Source organism: Myotis yumanensis, unplaced genomic scaffold (genome assembly GCF_028538775.1).
Source record: "Myotis yumanensis isolate MYYU_CA2020_CCGP unplaced genomic scaffold, mMyoYum1.0.hap1 SCAF_10, whole genome shotgun sequence".
Classification (NCBI taxonomy): Eukaryota; Metazoa; Chordata; class Mammalia; order Chiroptera; family Vespertilionidae; genus Myotis; species Myotis yumanensis.
Genome location: NW_027223761.1, coordinates 37,913,263 through 37,934,059, shown reverse-complemented (window position 1 = coordinate 37,934,059; position 20,797 = coordinate 37,913,263). Strand labels below are relative to the sequence as shown.

The window sequence follows — 20,797 nt, the reverse complement described above, 5'->3', positions numbered from 1 at the left end:
AAGCAATACCTGGAAGCTAGAGACGGCGTCCCTGCTAACCAGGAATGACGGTTAAATGCCCCCATGTCCTTGGTTTGATGCCGTTGCCCTGCTGTCTAGGTAGGAGCACTGCAGACGCCTCAGTCTTCACTTGGGTCCCAAACAGATCCCCTCTAAACACTGTCCAATTAAAGCTCACCTCATTTTCAAACTCTTAACCCCCAAAGGCAGTGGTGGGGGCCCCTACATGATTGATAAAGGGGATCCAGAAATTCAAGTCAGCTGGGCCTCCTGCCTGGCTCTCCCTCTCATGGTGGCCGAGGCTCCTGCTGCTGCCCCCTAGAGCATGGGGATGGAACCGCTGTTGAGTGAGGAGCCGCTGGAGGTGTGAGTAGGTCATAGAGCCTGTGTCTTCCTTGGCCCCACGTAGGATCCAGAAGGTTCATCCCACAGTCTGGAGAGACTGTGCAGCTCCCGGTACCCAGCATCCCCCACTTCAGCTGGACACCCTGCTTGGCTCTGGTCCCGTGGGCACCGAGCACAGAGCACCCCTTTCAGGGGGCTTGCTGTTCAGTGACGGGTTAGACTACATCTTACCCTTTGCACCTCCAAAGATGCCTGTTATTATTTCTTTTATGTGCTCTGTGTTTTGAACAATTTTGTCATCCAAAACCTTTAGGTATGATTGTGGCCAGAGCGGTCCATCCTGGGCAGATATGCTCTTTGCATCACTTTCTTGACATTTGAAAATAATCTGCAAATTCCTTGCTTTGGGGCCCAGACAGGAAGCAGACCTGCTGAGTGTCAGGGTTACTGGGGACTCTGAGACCCGGAGTGGGGGCAGGGAAGGCCTGAGAGAGACATCTCCCACCCATGTCCCTCTGTCACTTCCTCTGTGCACATGACCCGCCTCCCCTCAGACCCCACCCCACCCCACCCCACATCCTACATCACACGCACTCAGCACTCCCTCAGCACCCATGAACACCCACCTCACATGGCTGAATCCACATTGGGGGGTACATGGAGGGACACCCCCAGCAAGGGGTGTGCTAGGACCCAAGGCCTGGGCCACCTGTCACATCCTGTCTGGGTGGGACCCAGGATTCGGGCCTGGCTCTCATCACATCTTGCTGGGATCCCCAGGAGCTGCACAGAAGCTGGGGAAGCAGAAGCCAGAACATAAGAATGAGGGGCCAGGATGTTAGAAGCTATGCTCTGATTTCAAGGGTCACATCTGAGTCTCTGCCTCCAGGCAAAGAGCAGCTCGTGACCAGGGAGAGACACCCCTGGGAGTTCGGAGACGCTGAGGCGGAATCCTCTGGAAGAGACTCAGGCTCCTGCGGGCCCCGTGGGGGCGGCTCAGAGGCACTCACTTTAGGCACAGAGGTTAACGTTCCCCTGTGGCCCAGGAGGCTTGGGGACATTTGGTGACACAGACACAGTGGCCGTCTCCTGCTTGTCCTGTTTGGAGGACCCAGGACAGGTCCGGTCCCGGGCTGCCAAGCCTCTCCTGCTTCTTGCTGCCATTCCAGCAGCTGCTAAGCCACTAATGCCTCCTCTGGCTAGCAGGCTGCAATTCCGTGTGCGCCCCTCCCTGCTCTGCATCTCAGTGGATAATTAGCCAGACAGACACAGGAAAATGGGTCTGTCTCCCCGGTGTTCGCAGGCTCTGTGCCTCCGCCCCCACCCAGCACGTGGACATGCTCTCCGTCACCCCCGCAGGCATCACACTGGGAGAGGCCTCTTTTACGGTCACTGAGAGTCCGCCACAAGGACATGATAGGAAAATAAATGTGCCCCAGGGAGGCATCGCCATGAAAGCCTGTCCTAGCAAACTCAGACCAGACTGCCCACCAATCCTTGCTAACAGGATTTGCTAACAGGAACATGATGGCTCCACCGATGGGGGCCCGTGTCCAGAGGACTGGGGGTGGCAGGCCACATTGGAGGCCTGGGCTCATTTTGGAGAAAGACCCACATGACCTAGAATGAAGGGCCAGGCACCTGCCACCTGAGGCGAGGCCAAGAGAAGGGGGATGTTTAGACTGGAGGAGGCGCCAGGGCTGTGGGGTCGCCTTGCCTCCCCGAGGGGCCATTATGTGGCAGAAGGACTAGAATTTCAATGGTTCCAGAGGGACCAGTGAGGAGCAGGTGCCAGTTCATATGAAGGCTTTTCTGTGTGTTTTCAGAGTAGAATTCATCTGCCTTGGGCAGTAGGGAGCCCCCACCCCAGGGGGACCATCAAAGGCTGTGGGTGGGTCCCTGCCCCGGGGGAGGCTGGGCTGAAGGAAGAGTGCAGAGAGTTCATGACTCTGCGCACTTGGGTTCGGGAAAGAACCTGGTCCGCTGTTGCCTGATTTACTTCTGATACAGAAACCGTGGAATTCGGATGTAGCTGTTGAGGGCTTGCTAACTGTCCCTACTGAGACTCTATTAATCAGCCTGCAAGGTGCTTTGGCCACATCCCTCACAATACTTCTCCAAGTGGTATTTCATGTTGCCCTCCATCCTCATCCTTATTCCTGCCAAAGCTCAGTCACTGCTCAGTCCTTGAGGGAGGGAGACAAGGTGGTGATAGGTGGTGCCTTGGGGCCCTGGGTTCTCTGAGCCCTGCCCAGCGTGCAGAAGCCCTTGGGTACCACTCACTACTCATTCGGGGGCTCTCTTAACACCGCCCCCCCCCCCCCTCAGCTGCTTTTCCCTTCTCTCCATCTACCTTGATCCACTCCAGCCCTTAAACCCACCTCAAGCAGCCACCCCACTTCCAGGTCTAGCAGCATCTCAGCTTCAGGTGACCAGGCCAGCTCTTTGTTCCACTGCCAACCCCCGGCCTGGTTTTCCTCAGGGAGTGGAACCACCACCAGTCAGGTTACTGAAGCCACAAGTCACTTCTTGGTCTTCGGCCCCTCTTCTTCACCCTTCACATCTAGTCCTTCGATGGATCCTATCAATTCTATCTCCAAATGTATTTCAGATCCACCTACTTCTCTCCATCATCTCTGCCACCACCTACTCGGGGTCCTCTAGCCAAGCTCCCTGCTGCTCCATTTGCTCTTCGTGGAGTTGTTTGTAGGAGACAGGGTGATCCTTTAGTCAGCTTTCCTTCCCCAGCTGAAAACCTGTTTAGAATAAATGCGTTCCTTTCGGTGGCCCCCAAGGCCCTGCAGGCCTGGACCCTGCCTCGCCCTCCCCTGTCATCCTGGTCTCTGGACCGAGTCCTGGAATCCCCAAGCACTTTCCCGGCTCCCTCTGCCTGAAGCATCTTCCCTTTAGCCTCCAAGCTTCCTCAGACAGGCTGTCCAAGGAGGCCCCTACCCTGTTACTCTCTATGCTAGCCCTCTATTTCTCTCCTTCCTAGTTCAAATCATAAACATATCTGTATAGATCCTGATGGTCGGCCTCCCTGACCCCCAAGATGCAAGCTTCTTAAGGGCCATGACCTGGACTGCGTTTCACATCATTTTATGTCCAGTGCCTCTCTCATGCGTGGCACATGGTAGATGGTCCCTAAATATTTCTTGAGTAAATGACTAAGTCTCTCAATCCAATTCTACTTAATGCAGCTCCTGGGCCTTCGTGCTGGTGCCGCAGCGTGGGGCGGGTCACCCAGGAGGAAAAGGGGGACTAAGGCAGCAGCCAGGCTGTGGTTCCCTCCAGGCAAGCAGTTGTACTGCAGGCAAGACATCCTGCTGAGATCTCCTATGGGGGGCAGGGGACCTAATGATGCGTCGTGGTCAGAAACTGGTATAAAAACACTAGTGAGCAGACGCTGGTATGAAACTTCAGTGGCTGAATGAATGAGGTCTCCTGGCTCCGTTCTACACTGATGGGAGGAAAGGCAACTTGTGAACAATCCCTTCTGGAGGGAAAACCACATCAGTGGGCTTTGGGCGCTTTCCCACGAGAAGCCCTTTCTTCCAAAGTTCAAAACAGCTGCGAGAATCCTGCACAGAACTCCCTCTCCTCTCCTAAAACCAGGGAGCAGACAGCAGACTGAGAGCAGCAGCGGGCAGGAACGCTGCGACGTGCTTGGTCGTTCCAGAGCAGAAGTTTCCCTGTCCTGCCTCACAGAACGGCCCGGCCCTCAGAAACAGCCTGAGCTCCCTGCCCCGGGGTGTGTCAGTACAAACCCAACATCACTCCGCCAAGCATTACAGCAGTAAGCCGGAGGTAGAGGAGAGCGGCCGGCGAGGGAGGCAATGCTGAGGCGGTGGCTTCTGGACTCTGTAGTTCAGCTGTGCAGCTGCACATGCCACCTGATGAAGAATGATGGGGAATCGAAACAGCATAGTGATTCTTAGCCCCCAACTGCCCTGTGATGGGAATTACGGCACTTTGCTCCCGGTAAGCATCCATCTACCATGTCTGCACACACAGAGCTGCCCAGACCCGCGGAGGCAATGGAGTCTCTGCTCTTGGGTAAAAACGTCTTGAAAGACTTCTGAGGGCCACTCCTGACCGGTGAAGGCATCTGAAATTTCTTTTTATCACGCCAAGTCCTTCAGAAGGCAGCTCTCCCTCGTATGGTGTGGCTGGGTCTTGCTCAAATTTGACAACACGTTAAATAATCCTACTCTGTTCTGAAACCTCAAGCCCTCGACTTGCCAGAATGGCCACTCGAGGGTTTTGCTGGGAGACGGAGGTGCCCCTGAGCCACTTGGCCTTCTGGGACTCCAAGGTCAGACCTGAGAGCCGTCTCAGGCCTCAACTCCGAAAGCCTTGAGAGGCATGCAGAGCAAGTGACACACAAGCTGGCTGGCTGGGTTCCGATTTTGGTCCTGCTTCTTCTTAGCGGTGTGACCTGGGACAAGGTTCTTTAACCTCGCTGTGCCTGAATTTATTCCTCTGTAGACGTGATAGCACCAATTTCACAGGTTGCTGTAAGGACCGAAAGGATGCACGTAACATGTTTAGAATCTGGCACATAGGAAGTGCTCCGTCAATGCTGCTGCAATGATTACATCATGACCCTGAGAGGGGTGTTAGCTAAAAGACAGAGATCCCTTCAACTAATACAGTTCAAAGTCCAGCCTACAAGGGGACTTCAATGCCTAGAAAACTCAATGTGATCCAATGCCTGGACCCGACAATACTGCTGCCTTGCCCCAGGGTCACACTGGAGATGCTGACTCCTGGGAACTTGCAGTTGCCCCTGCGATGGAAACAACCTTCTGTGCTGATGAGGCAAGTCTTTCCTGAACAACAGCTTGGTGTCAGGCGCATCTGCAGAGCCTGACAGGATGAGAGGGTCAAAGATTGTGTCTCAGACGCCCAAAGGCAGAAAGGTTTATGTAACCCTGTATCCATGCCAAGGGCAGGTATGATCTGAAGATGCTGTAGAATCCAGTTGGGAGAAGTCTGTACCGGGGGCGGGGGGATCTGCATGGCATCCGGTGGCCCTGTCCGCAGGACCAGGCCGGGAACCATGGAGTGTTTCAGAGAGGAGGTCCTCTGGGGTCTCCACCCTGTGTTCACTGGGTCCACCTAAGACGCCTGGGATGGCACCAGGCAACTGAGAGGGCAGCCTCTGAGATGGCCAGTGGTGACCCTGCAATGGCCCTATTAATCTTCCCAAAGCCCCACTGTCAGGCGTGTGCTGCTGCTTGAAGCGCGGCCAGTGGGGCAGCAGTGGGAATCCCCACCACTCCTGCTGAGAACTGCTCCAGATAAGTTAGGGAAATGTGGAGACCTGACAGCGAGGCAGCAGAGTTGAGTTAATTATACTAGCAATTGAGGAAGGAGGCAGCTGCAAAAATGCAAGACAGACCCTGAATACGGCCTTCCTTTGAAGAACAAAGGCAAAGAAAATTGGCTCGCCAATGAGAATTAAGTGATAACAATGTACCGAACAGAAATCAAAACCAATTCTAAGGCAGCTCACTCAGAGAAATACAGGATCCTGAAGAGTAAAACTGAACTATGGCGAGACCTTTGAAGAGTGAAAATTTTACTTTAAATGCTTTGTAAGCTGGTTTTAGCGCTTGTAGAGATGAAACGAACGCACAGCCCTGGAGACACCCCTGCTTCCTGGTGCCAAGTCCCCTGGAAGCCTCTGTCACACCCCCAAGTCCTGGCCAGGAGCCAGCAGCGCGGCTCCCAGCCTGGCCCGTGGGCCCTCTTGGCTGTTACAAGTGCTGCTTTCTTTAGGCTCCAAAAGCCATGGTCGGAATTCAAGACCTAAATACAAGCCTCCTGGGTCTACAATTTCAGACCCAGTTGGGCAGTGTTAGACTCATTTTGCTCCATCTAGGCACCAACCCCAAGACCATCTGCCCAAACACCCCCTCCCTCAGCCCCTAGTGACCACTGGGCGCATCAGTTTATTTCAGGAAGAACTCATTCAGGCTCTTTGCTGGTATCTGGGACGAGACTGGCAACCACCAACCAAAGTGGCCAGGTCAAGAGCAATGCTGAACTGATGAGCAAAGGGTCTGGATCACTCCGGGTCCCAGGGGGAGACAGATGGTACACTCAAATGGGCTGGTTGAAAGTTTAACCAAGAGGCTATTTATAAAGGTACTGAGAGGTTAGGGAAACCCACAGGGACAGACACAGCACCCCAAGGTTATAACCCTGGTCTTGGTCTAAAGGGGCAGGGGACACAACTGGGAGACAGAAGGAAAATGCAGTGAGTTCTGACAGCTGAGCACAAAGGTGCCGGGGGAACCAACGACTGGACCCGACTCTCAGCCCTCAGGTCCCCTGTTGCTGTCCCCCACTGACCAAATCCCAACAAACCCAGCGGCCGAGGGAGCCTGTTGCTGGAGGCCCTACGATCAGCCCCTCTGGGCGGCGGGGACAGAGCAGGGCAGAGTAGCTCTGCGGAGGCAGATGGACAATATCCAGCCCAGGGTCACTTCCCAGAGGCCGCGGCTCCTCGGTCTCCAGCCAAGTGCAGCCGTGAGGACATGACTTTCCTGGCGGATCTCAGAGCCGGGCCTACAGCTGGGAATGCATGTTTGAACAAAGCCTTTATTCTCCGTTCCAACAGTAGGGCCAGGATTTAAAAAGCTTCATTTTCAAGGCTTGCTGCTTTTGATTTGTCTAACCTGGAACTTATATTTTGGAGACAAATCAAATTATTGAATTATTTAAACAAAGCATTTCAGTGACAAGCACAACATGTTTGCTATTTTTTCTCCTTCCTTCCTCTCAAAACCACATAACACTCTTCAACATGTAAGGGCTCTTCCATGGCCAACTCTTAAAACCACGGCCTTTCTCAGCGCCCGTTTCCCTGGGTCTCTGTTCTCCGGCCCGTCTTCCTCCGGGTGTGCTCCTGTGCCGGGCACGGAGGGGCCAGTTCCATCACCAGGAACCGTGCTCCCCTCCTCCGGCTCCTGCTTCCGGGCTGGGCAAAGCCATGTGCTGTCATCCAATCAGTGTTCTCATTAATTGCACACACTCTGTTTTCTTTTCACCCCACCCACCCCGTTTTCCTGTCTTCTTTGATGTAAGCCCTTCTCTGATATCATCTTCTGTTGTCACTGAACGCCTCCCCCGCATGCATCTCCTTTATCATGGGCCTCTTGCCTTGACTTGTCTGTAATTTTTAAGTCAGATGTTGATCAGCATTTGCATTCCTTGGAAATAACACCCATGCTGTGCTGTGCTATGCTGTCCTAGAGAGAGTGTCCCTCTGGGTCATGGCAAAGCCCAGCCCTCCATGCTGAGGGCACAGATGTCAGAGTGACTGCTGTCAATGCCTTAGAGTTGCCATGCGGTCATCGAAACCAATCTGAAACAGAACTATTTTTTCACAGCCAGGAAAGCAGATGAAGAAAGCAAAGCAATACATCCCCAGATATTAAAGAGGTACAATAGCTGGGGGACTAAAGCTCAGACATGGCCTGGCCCAGGTATGTTCCACGCAAGTAAATAAATAAAAATAATATAAAAATTCCCTTTAGAAAAAGCGAGCTAAGTTTCTATCACAAGGAGTCTACATAAATATAATGAAGGCCTAGACAGGGGAGAGCTAAACGAACGCCTCTTTCTGGTAGAAGGACGGCTGGCCTGGCCTGGTGCTGGGGTGGGAAAGGGTACAGACACACTAATTGGGTATAAAATGACTTCATCTTTCACTTCATGCTCAGTTTGGACCTCTGCTCAAGCTTACTGAGTGGAATCCCTCATTTAAGACCAAAGAGAAATGTGGATAGAAATTTGGATAGCACTCAATTTAACAACAGAATATCCTGCTCCGTGACACAAAAGACTGTGTCATGCTATAAAAGTTAAGAGCATTTTGCAAACAGGGGATGTTCCATTTGTAAGCCCACTGGAGGGACAGAATCAAAGCTGCTGTCTCGGGTGCCTTTTCTGCAAGGAGGCCAGCAGCCAGCAACCCCCCTGCCAACAGGAGCACTGGAAGGGAAGGGAAACCACCTACGGAGGCCGGCTTCTCGGCAGGGAGGCAGCCATGCTCCTCAAAGACTGGCTCACTCAACCTGGAGAGAAGGCTCAACGCTCAAGAGATGGCTATGGGCTCCTGACAGGACTCAAAGTAACCATCGGTAAGGGAGAAAGACCTTGAAGAAGCTATGACAACTCCAGTTTTAAGTCTAGACCATTTAGACTAGATAAAGCTCAAGCTGTCAGATGCCCCCAGGGCAAGCACATCAAGGCACTAGGAAAACAGTGGCAGAACTACTCAGCCAAGGGCAACAGAGGTCAGGGTTATCTTTGGCTCATTCAGAAGCACAAAAGCATTTTCTAAATTAATGGCAAGAAGCACGTCTACTACCTTTAGCCACCGAGTGGATTTATATGCAACTAGTACATGCTCAGCTGGCCAGATATGGGTCATTCTGGAGGCCTAAATAACAATCCTACTGGGGAGGGGGAATGGAAGGAAACTAGGTTACTGCTTTATAAAGGTAAAAGCCAATGCAAATTGTTTCTTTAGAATTTATTTGGAAGGCCAAGTGAGGCACCCACTCACTCAGTTTGACCTAAAATGGCAAAATTATCTGCCCAGGTGGAAAAAGAAACCCATGATACAAAGAATAATGATGTATTTCCCCCTGTATCCAGTCTCATGACTTTCCCCAAAGATGTGTACCTCCCCTTGCAGCAGCGGGCCAAGCTCATAATTTGCATAGGGGTTTAGGGGACCTTAAGATATTCACTTCTTAACATAAAAATTAATGTACACGGGTAACATCTGTTTTTTTATTGATTCAATCAATACATTGGGAATTTAGCAGCAAGTTAATGGCAAGCAGTTACAAAATCTCCTATTTTTCTACATTTAAATTAAGTTGTCTTATACAATCTATAGCAACCTACGATCACAAGAACACACGTGAATGGCCGGAGCACTTCTGCTGTGATGCCTTTGGTGAGTTTATTAGTAATTTCCTAACAAAGTCTTCTAGTGCAAAGTGCACGTAACCGTTAGGGACCTCCGTTACCACACTTGGTTCTCATTTTCCCTGTAGATAACTGCGCTGAAACCTAAGAATGTGAAGTGAAACTGAGCAAGTATGCCCACAGCCTTGCTCTGAGGGCATCTGCTCCTCTAAACAAACCTGGAAAACACCTTGCCGTTGATTTCAGCCCCAGCCCCGCCCTCAAGCCTGCTGGCGGCTGTCCTTCACCACCACCTGCTTGGAGGTAACTGGCTTGGATTCTAAACTGGTGCACACACACTGCAGGGCTCAAGGCTAAACGATCACAGAGAGCTGTCCTTTTCACCTCCTATCTCCTCATTTTAGCACTAGAAAGAGCAGCTCTGTCTTTGTACTGTTCAGCGTTGGAGGGAGCCTTAGGGTTTCTTTTTGGTTCTAGGCAGGGCAATGGGCTTCGTAGAGTATTTGGTTGTTGCTCCTTGGTTTGAAGGCACAGAGGATTTCTCTAGTTCTCCCTTGACTCCAGCTGGAGGGGGTCTGTAAGGGGTGGAATTTGAATTGCCCATGTCCGAGCTGTCCGCATTTTCCTTCTTACTTTTCACCGGAAATTTCTTTTTATGAGCAGTGGGCTAGAAATAAAAGGCCTGGGTTAATTTTCAGACACAAAGCAACATTCATCAATTCAAAGAAGCAAGGAACTACAGAACTGTCCCGGACTTGCAAGCTGAACACTGACCAGACGTGACACAGGAACTAAACACATTGTGAAATTGCCAGAGAAAGCTCCGTTAGCACCTTCAAGAAAGCGGAATTGTTTAGTGTTTGGTGTAGCGCAAACTCAAGGTGCAGTTTCAGATCCTCTGCCACACGACATGAAAGTATCTGGGAACCTTTGCACAGGGAAGTCCGCTTGGACGGCTGTACTGGGCCAGCTGTGGCATTTGTGTGGGTACCCGGCAAGCCCATCGTGACTGCTCTTTCCAACCTGGGGATAATGCTGCTGCCTAGGCCCCGCTCATCCTCGGCATTGATTCCAGGTACTGGCCTCCAACCCATCACACCGCCGGTAGACAGACCTCTTGGAGCCTTGATGCCTCATTTTCACACTTACTACATGGGTTTATTATGAGAATGAATGAGGTGGTGGCCAGGAAAGTACATCATAGCTTCAAAGCATGAAACAAGTAGAACCGGTTTTAAGAGGCAATTGTACCTTCTCAGGTCACCTCACCCCACCTTAGAGAAAACGGCCTCTAGTCTTGTCAGGAGGGAAGCAGAGTCTATTTTGACCTTAGACCCATTTTTAAAGTGGTCACTTCTAATTAAATGGAGCAGGCACAGAGTTCTAAAGGAGCAGAGAATGTCTCAGGGGGCCTACACAGCAGGATGGTGACGAGACACGGGCTACGATACAGCAGGCTCTCGTACACACAGAATGATCCGGGGAAGGGCCTAAGTTTAGTTCTCTGGTTAACTGAAAGTTAGCAGACACACGAGTTAATAATCAGGCTAGCAATTTTCAAAGCACAGATTACACGTCACACAAAACAAATAAACCTGGTGTTTCTCTGATCAGGCTCCTGTGACTCAAGTGACCATGTTCTATACACACTGGGAGCACTTGCCAGTGAGTAAATGGTCTCCCAGGGCTGCAGCGAAGCTATGGGTCATTAACAATCTTTGGTGCCTGCATTTTAGGAAAGAGAAAATGTACCTGGTATTTGCTCATTGCAGAGCCCTCAAACCTGTGCCTCTTCAGAGCACTACTCATGTGTGACTCTGCAACACTGCCTGCTAACTCCTGTTCATGGGAAAATTAATTTGTATAAATTTGGAAATGTAAACAGGTCCTTTTCTTCATAGATGTTTTTTCTCCAAGAAAATTTCTGGGCTGCTTCTCTGTGAAGTCTTTAAAGAAATAGGAAATACTTAAAGTGCATTAGCCTTCAGTCCTATAGGTTGTATCCCTCCTCTCACTGAAAACTCCTCTGCTCTCGGCAATAGGCTGAGAGGAAACACCCAGATGTTCTAGCATCTGGTTGAAGGTAAGTAGCTTTGTCTAGTACAGTCCTGGTCCCGAAGACATGAAACCTATCCTGGAAATTTCAATTCATAAAAATTTAATTCACTTGACATACAAATCCTATTAAAAGGTGAATCTAAGTGTAACCCTCTCTCTTTTGACATTTCCACCGCTTGAGTGACCATCCAAGTCATTGAGGAAATTTTTGTCAGCCTGTCAGCCACAACCAATAGAGAACAGGAAGAGAGACTCAGTCCGTTTCTTTTGAATGCATTCCTATTCCTATTCTTTACGCTTCCATTTGTTAATTAATGTACTTGAGTCATTAAACTAATGCTCTTAACCAGCACCATATGAGTGCCTGTTTTCTTATTTGTTTTCCGTCTGGTATTTAGTGCATGTTAAAACTAACATGTCAACCATATTTTAATTGAGCTCCTAAGTCGGCCTAAAACTGGCTGCACAGAAACATACACAATGCGTGTTTCTTTGCTTCCTGGTTACATCAGTGCAAATCTAGTTATCTTTATGCAAATGTAAATGCTTACAAGCTTCTGTGTATATGGGTGCATCCTGTCAAATATTATATGTGTGCATACTTTGCCATTTCTCTTTGCTAATTTGCAGTGGCATTAAGTTTAGGAAGCAGAATCCTAAGAGCTTTCCTAAACACTGAGTTTCCCCTCTTAAATTTCCCCTCAATGAAACTGTTCTCTGATGCCAACAAAACATGGACGCAGGCTGGCCCTCACACGGCCCTTCAGGCAGAGCTTAAACTTCCTTCACCAGGAGCCAAGCCTCTCATCTCCTTGGAACATAAATAGCCAAGGCGAATTCTAGCTTCCAGTCTTTTCTCTAGAAACACGAACAAGTCTTAATTTTTCAGGGATACAGGTTTTAGATTATAGATATCTAAATTTTAGGTTTCTCTTTTTCTTTTCTCATACTCGACGGAATTCCTCAGAGATCTATGTTGTCACTGATACGATCTAAAAGCTTTATGAGTAATAGAGAAATGAAACGTGAAACTGCCAAGGCTGTATACAGGAGTTGCTAAGATCTTGCAGGTCATGAACGGCAAACAGAAGGCGATGTGCTCCCATAAGACTGTACAAAGGGGAGAAAGATGGGAGAGGAACTTCAATATTTAGTTTCAGGAGAAAGACTCTAAGTGATCATTATGAGGCTGTTGGCCATCATTATCAATCCAAGAAAGAGGATCTAAATATCAGTATAGACCATTCTCCGAAGGTACTGCACAGTGGCCAAGAAAACCTGGCTGTCATCAGAAAGCATCTTCGAAATCAAATAAAAAATAATCCTTCTGTCCTTATGTAAAATTGTGAAGAATTCACACCTGAAACGCTGCAACCAGCTTGAACAGAATAGAGAGACCAAGAAAGTTTACAGACAGGCTACTAATATGATTAACAGGTGGAGGATTCTTTAAAAGAGAGTCCTTCAGTCTAAAAATATAAAGAACTGGAGGATCTATATAATCACAATCTATAAAATGAAGAAGGGGGAGGATTTCAGCATGAGCTGGACAGCATCTCTGAGCGCTGCAGTGGGAGGATTACACGGGGGGCTGCCCTAAGGGGCATTTCTATTGTTCCTCACCTTGACAGTCTAACCATTCAGGACTGTAAGAACAGTCAGTCCTACCAGAAGCAGAATGAGGGAAAAGATAACCTTACAAGGTTCCCTTCCATTCCATCTTTTAGAAATTCAGCACCCTGGGCCTGATTTCTCCAGCTCACATTACTCATCTTGAAAAGGGGGCAGCATGTGTCAAGGGGAGATATGTAACAAGAAAACTGGGCTAAGTATACATAGTTCATTACTCACTGGCATAACTTTAACCTGATGAACTCATCTGATGATAATGGATGTGAAACGTGTAAGCTCTAGGCACATCCCTGAAAGCTAATACCAGTGCGTGATTACCAGAAACGGTTACCATTTCTCTGAATTTTGAGTAAAATATATGCTATTTAAGTAAAGTGGTTTATCACCATAGCAACCATTTCTAGAGTCACACATTCAAATTATAGGCCTGCACAAGGTCCAAGTGACAGAACATTCTGATACAAGTGTTCAGTTACACCTTTGCTTGCAATGGTCACCCACTTTCTCTTACACTCCTATGGTTTTCAGAAGGAAGAAGGAAGGGGGGAAAACAAAGGAGAGAAGGGAAGAAGAGAAATTGACTTCCAAATATATAGATTTCTAATATAAGGCTTCCCACATAAAGAGCTGGGTCTTACATGTAGGTAATGAAAATAAAATCTAACTTGCAAATTAGAGAGAGATGTAAACATCTCTCTTTTCTTATTAAAGTAGAATTTACACATAGTAGAATGTACACATTTCAAGTGTACAGTTTTATGAGTTTTAACAATGTAGAACCAGCATGCCAATCAAGAAGTAGAAAAACTTCCCAGAAAGTTTCTGAGTGCCACGTCCTAGTCAACTCCCTTCCATCCCAGGGCTACAAGTGTTCTGATATTTCTCAACAAAAATTACTATGTCTTTTCTAAAACTTCATATAAATGAAATAACATACAGCATGTACTCTTTTGCATCTGACTTCTTTAGCTTCACGTTTTTAATTAATAATTTTATTAAGATAATTATAGATTCCCATGGTAGTATATCATGTTTTTGAGATTCATCCATGAATTAGTATTTTTATTGACAATTAATATTTTATTATATGGATATATCACAATTTGTTTATCCGTTCTTCTATTAATGGATATTTGGGTTGTTTCCAGTTTGGGGCTGTTTATATATAAAGCTGCTACAAACATATTCTAAAAATCCTTTTCAAACTTACGTTTGGGATTGCTGGGTTAATGGTGAGTAAATGCTTAACTTCCTATTTAATAATAGACAAACATGGTAATTGACCGTACCTTCGCTATGCCTCCCATTGGCTAATCAGCACGATATGCAAATTAACTGCCAACAAAGATGGCGGCTAATTTGCATACTGCAGGCAAATCCCACTGCACCGCCCTGCCTGGGGCTGGTGGCAGCACAATTCCTAGCCTCTGGCTGCCCCAGCGCGAGATCCTGGCCTGCCATGTGCGGCCCAGGGCGGGCAGCAGCGCAATCCCGAGCCTCTGCCCGCCCCAGCACGGGATCTGGGCCTGTGGTGTGTGGGGCGGGGTAGGCAGGGCGGGCGGGGCAGGCGGCAACACTATCTGAGCGGCCACCTGACCCAGCTCGGGATCCAGGCCTGCCATCTGCAACCGGGGGAGACCGGGCAGACACCGCGGGATTGGGCGTGCCATCTGCCACCAGGGGAGCGGGCCTAAGCCAGCAGGTAGTTATCTCCCCAGGGGTCTCAGACTATGAGAGGGCACAGGTTGGGCTGAGGGACCACCCCCTGCCAGTGCACAAATTTTTGTGCACCGGGATTCTAGTTATAAATAATTGCCCAACTGTATTCCAAAGGAACTATACCATTTTGCATTCCTACCAGCAAGACAGAAAAGTTCCAGTTGCTCCAATATTTGCTAAAATTTGGACTTTCCAGTCTTTTTAAATTTGACAATTTAAGTTTAAATTCTATAGAGTGTAGTGTTATATTATTGTGGCTTTTCCTGATATCATTTGCATTTTCTTGATGACTAATGATCTTGTACATTTTTCATATGCTTATGGACTATTTGTATATCTCCCTATCTGAAGTGTCCGTTCAGGTTTTATGCCTATTTTACAGTTGGGTTGCCTTATTATCGAGTTGTAGGAATTGTTTCCATATTCTGGATACAAGTCCTTTGTCAGATATACTTTTTGCAAATACTTCCACCCTGTCTGTGTCTTGCCTATTCCTTTTCTTAAAATCTTTTAGATGAACAAATGTGTTTACTTTTTATGAAGTTCATTTTTAAAAGTGCTTTCTCTGTTCTAAGTATCTGACTACTCTCTGAATGGATGATATTCTCTTAGGAGGTTTACAGTTTAACTTTTGGATTTAGGTTTATTACCTATTTCAAATTAACTTTTGTGTACAGTGTAAGCTGAGGGTGTCAAATTATTAATTTTTCCATATAAATATCCTACTATTCCAGTACCATTTATTGAAAACTACCCTTTCCTCACTGAATGCCTTTCAAATCTCTGTCAATAATCAATTAACTACATAAGTGTGGATCAATTTCTAGACTCTCGATTTTGTTTTATTGCTTGCTCTATTTATTTGTCTATTCTTACACCAATACCACACTGTATGGATTACTGTAGCTATACAATAAATGTTGAAGTCAGGTCATATAAGTTCTCCAACTTTGTTGTTTTCAGGTTCTATTGGGTGTTCTAGGTCTTATGTATTTCCAAATACATTTTAGAATAATCCTGTAATTTATTTCTAACAGAAAAGCAAAAGCCCTAGATTTCAATTCAGAATTGCTTTAAAGCTACAATTTGGGGAGAATAAACATTTTAATAGTATCAGATCTTCCAACTCATGGACATGGTATATCTCTCCATATATTTCAATATTCTTCCATCTCATTCAGCAATATGCTGCAGTTTTAATATAAATATCTTACACATATTTTGTTAGATTTATCAGTAAAGAATTTTATGTTTTGCAATAATATTTTAAATGGTATTTTAAATTTTGGTTTTCCAATGTCATTCTAGTATATAACAATACAATTGATTTTTGTATACAGATCTTCCATCCTGCAACCTATTTAGTTCATTTTTTGTAGATACCTCAAGATTTTCTATGTCATCTAAAAATAGAGATAGTTTTATTCTTCCTTTTCAATCTACATAATTTTATTTCTTTTATTTCCCTTTGTGCATTGGCTAAGACCTCTAGCTTGTTTAAAAGAAATTTAAAAAGAACATCTTTGCCTTTCTCTTATCTTCAGTGGGAAAGTGTTCAACATTAAACCATTAAAAATAATACTAGCTTTAGAAGTCTTTTTTTGGGGGGGGGGGGGGGTAAATATATCTTAATATGTAAAAATAAGTTCCCATCTGCTCCTACTCTGCTGAGTGTTTTCCTCATGTTTGATTGTTGAATTTTATCAAATGCTTTTTTCAAAATCAATGAAAAAAATTATATGACTTTGCCCCTTTACCCTTTCATATGATGAATCATATTGTTTGATTTTTGGCTGTTAATCCAAGCATGCACTCCTGGAATATTCTGTACACTTGATCATGATGCATTACCTTTGTTATTTATTTCTGGATTCAGTTTGCAATATTGTATTTGGGACTTTAGCATCTATATTTTTGAGAGATATTGACTAATAATTGTATTTTCTTATAATACCCCTGTCATGTTTTGGTATTAATGTAATAATGTCAAAGATTCATGTTTTGCCTTTTAAATGTGTTGAGAAATACTCTCAAGAGTTTGTGTAACAAGCTTTTTCTTCTTTCTTCTTTAAATATTTGGAAGAATTAACCAGTAAAATAATTTGGGACTAGAGTTTTCATTTATGGAATATTCTTAATTATAGATTCAATTTTAAAAATAAATATAGAACTATTTAGATTTTTTATATTTGTATCTGTTTTAATGTTTTAAAAAGGAATTTGACCATTTCATATAAATATTCCAATATGCAGACATTAAGTCATTCACAATATTCTCCTTTTGAAATCATTCTTTCCTTGTAGCTTTGTTGGGAGAGTACTTATTTGCTATTCTTTTTCCAGCTTATTGAAACGAAAGTTATTATGATTGCTATTGTTTTTGTTGTTGTTGTTAATCCTCACCCCAGGATATTTTTTCCATTGAGAGTGGAAGGAAGGTAGGGGGTGGTGGGGGAGAGAGAGAGAGAGATCGATGCGAGAGAGACACATCAATCCATTGCCTCCTGCATAGGCTCCAAATGGGGCTAGGGATTGAACCTGCAACCCAGGTATGTGCCCTTGACTGGGAATCAAATCTGCGACCCTGTGGTACCTGGGCCGGCGCTCTAACCACTGAAAACACCAGCCAGAGCTATTGTTATTGTGTAAAAGTCAACATTATTCTATATTTATCTACATATGTACTCTTGCCAATACCTTTCATATGTTCCTGCAGTTCAGTACTTCCATCTGGGATCATTTTCTTTTACCTTGAAATCTCTCTTTTAGTATCTCATAGTAAAAAATGCTGTTAACAAATTCCTTCATTTTTGACATACCTGAAAACATTTTTTATTTTATCTTTATTTTTGAAGGCAATTATCACTAAATGAAAAATTCCAAGTTGGCAGGTTTTATTGTTTTGTTTTTAGCATTTTAATGAAGTCATTCCATTGTCTCCTGGCTTCTATTATTTCTGTTGATATGTCAAATGTTGCTCCTTTGATGACAATGTGTTTTTCCCCTCTCCCCACCACTGCCCCAAACTGTAAATGTTTATATTTTTCCCCCTCTGGTCTAAATAATTAGAGAATAATATTCAAAGCAACCACAGACACCAGAATGTAATGAAAGAATCCCTGAAAGGATAGCCAGAGAAGGGGCATCCTAAATTCTGCCCAGCAGAAGATACATTAACTCACCTAAGCTTTATAACATTTCCATTGTCCAGGATACAATTCAAAGTTACTCAACAGAAATAACAATTAACAGAGATAGACTCTGAGATGACCAAGATGTTGAAATTAGCAAACAAGAATTTTTAAAACAGTTGTCATAACTATTACCAGTAATGTTAAGGAAAATACTATTTAATAAATAAAGGAGGTCTCAGTAGACCAAGTGGAAATTTTAGAATAAAATGTAATCCATGAAATTAAGTATTAAGCCTATCACAAGATAGGTTTAATAGGAAAATGGAGATAACTGAATATAGATCAATAAAATATACCCAATTTAAAGAAGAGATTGAAAAAAGTAAATATGCCTCAATGACCAATAGATCAGTATCAAATGGTCTAACATGTAACTAGAGTCTCAGAAAAAAAATTAAGAAACTATAAAGCCAAATTTCCCAAAATCACAAATTTACAGATTCAAGAAGTTCAGCAAACCCTAAGCAGAATAAATGTGAAGAACATGCCTAAAAATGTCATTGTCGAACTGCTGAATAACAAAGAGAAAACCTTGAGAACATTCAGAGAATAGTAACATATTATATTTAGGGAAAGAATATTCCAGATTACCAATGACTTCTTATCAGAGAAACTGGAACCATAAGGCAGTAGAATAACATCTTTAAAGTGTTGACCCAAAACATGTCAAGACAGAATTCTATAAACAGAAAATCTCCTTCAAAAATTAAGATAAAATAAAGACATTTTAAGATAAAATAAAAGTAGGATAGTTCATTACTAGCACACATGCAACACAAAAAAATACAAAGGAAGCTCATTAGGCTGAAATGAAATCATACCAGATTAAAACTTGGATTTTAAGAAAGGAAGAGCATCAGAAATAGTAAATATCTGGGTAAATATAGGACAGTTTCTCCTCTTAATTTCTTGGAAATATATATGACTGTTTAAAACAAAAATTAAAACATTGTTTTGTAGAGTTAAAGCTTGATGTAGATGTAATACATGTGACAATTATAGCATAAAGGCAGGCAAAGAGATGAAGCCCCAAATTAATACATCTGAATTGAAGTAGTATTAGTTATAACCCAACCTAATGATTGGTTCTCCACAGGGAAAAGCTATACATAGCATATCCTAGCTGGTATAGTCCCTAAGGGGATCTCAACAAAAGCCAGACTTGGGAAATCAGGGAAACAATTTAAAAGGATTCACTAATATATCCCTTTAATTAGGCAAGTCTGGCTCTAAGTCTGTGGTGAAACCTAAGCCCTTACACAGGAGGTTCTAGTGGGAGTAAAAGTAGGGACAATAGCATTGTTATTTATGGAAGTCTATGATTCCAAACTAGCAACTGGCATGGCAAACAGCATTAGATCAAAGAACAACAGGTCAAGATTCATGTTAGCACAATCCATTATTTGTATCTGTGTTAGTCAGCTATTGCTGCAGTCAGCTACTGGACTTGGGAGGTTCCCAAGATCACCCCCAAGTCCCATGATTCACTAGGAGCAACCACAGGACTCAGCATATAGTTGTATCACTGCTATGGTGTATTGCAGTGAAAGGATGTAAAGCACAATTAGCAAAGGCAAAAGGCACTTGAGGTGGAATCCAATGGAAAACAGGTCAAGCTTCCAAGGATTTGCTTCCAGGAGCCACACAAGATGCATGTAATTACCCCAGTAACAGGCTGTGACAGCACATGTGAAATGTTGCCAATCAGGGATGCTCTCTCAGCACCCAGGGTTCTTACTGGAAGCTGGTCATGGAGGCAGCCTCTGCCAGAATTCCAGGCTTCCAGAAAGAAAGCAGGCATTCAGCAGAAAGCATATTATCTGTACAAACAGTTAGGCGCGACGAATCGTTCTCATCAGTCAATGGTTGCAACCATCCCCAAATCTAAGTTCCCAGAAGGCAGCCAAGGGCCAGCCTTGCAAGCAAACCTTTCCAAGACAGAAGTTTAGGCCTGCTATGTTAACTCTTTTCTGTACAACTACATTAGAAACACTATAAAAGTTTCAGAATTTTATAACAATAAACATTAATCTTTCTCATTTAGCTCTAGGGCTTGGTTGTGCTAGGCTAGACTTCAGGCTTTGTGTTTGGTTCAGGTCTGCCCTGCAAATTTTCATGATTCCGAGAACTTGGGCTCCCTGAAGGCATATTCTTTTTATGCAGGTGGCAGAAATTCAAGCTCAATCATGCAAACAATTTTAAGGTCTCTGCTTACATCACACCTCTTAATATGCCATTAGCCAAAGTGAGTCATATAGCTCAGACCAACATTTCCTTGATCTACTATGATAGGGAGAGCTGCAAAGTCATATGGCAAGGGTTGTGAATGTATAATCCCTCACAGGGAGGGATTAAATAATTGGGAAAAATAATGCAATCTACCACAATACCCTAGAGACCCTACCAAAATCAGAGGGCAAATGAGGTGGGAAGCATCACCTTGCCACCTATGAAAATGGTATTTCTTATTCTTAGTGTGCTCATTAGTTTATGCCAACACCTATACCCTAAGGAGCCTTGAAGCAGGCAGGAAAAATCATGCAATGTTAGTAATATACACAAGTTCTTTAGCAATATAATAATAAAAGTAAATTTTATTAATTTTACATTAATCTGTGCTTACCATATGTCAAGAGTGTTACATTCAAGATTTCATTTAGTCCTTGGTTGATGCCGTTAATCCCATTTTACAGATCAAAAAACAGAGGCCTAGAGACCTGCCCAAGGTCATAAAGCTTGTAGGTGGTAAAGCCAGGATCTGAAGCCTAGATCCAGGGCTTGTGCTTTTAAATGTTATATGTTAAGTGCAGCGCTTGGGCATATATACCAGATAGCAATGCTTTAATATTGGAGAACAAAAATGTTGCAAAATTGTGAAAGCACTATCAAACCTGCAC

General features: G+C 44.8%; 1 protein-coding gene across 18 annotated transcripts in view; it reads right to left on the bottom strand.

Moving 5' to 3' along the window:
* Positions 1-1,010: 1,010 nt before the first annotated feature.
* Positions 1,011-20,797, bottom strand: part of STK33 (serine/threonine kinase 33) — a 145,085-nt gene continuing 125,298 nt past the window's right edge. For 11 of the 18 annotated variants that reach the window (XM_070425351.1, XM_070425365.1, XM_070425358.1 and 8 more), the window contains one exon: positions 8,992-9,964. In XM_070425351.1, coding sequence (XP_070281452.1) covers positions 9,752-9,964 — 213 coding nt within the window. In that variant the 3' untranslated portion in view covers positions 8,992-9,751. Of the gene's footprint in view, positions 1,140-4,754; positions 4,861-8,991; positions 9,965-20,797 lie in introns of those variants that run through there. The other 7 variants (XM_070425367.1, XM_070425368.1, XM_070425366.1 and 4 more) reach the window with 4 other exon arrangements.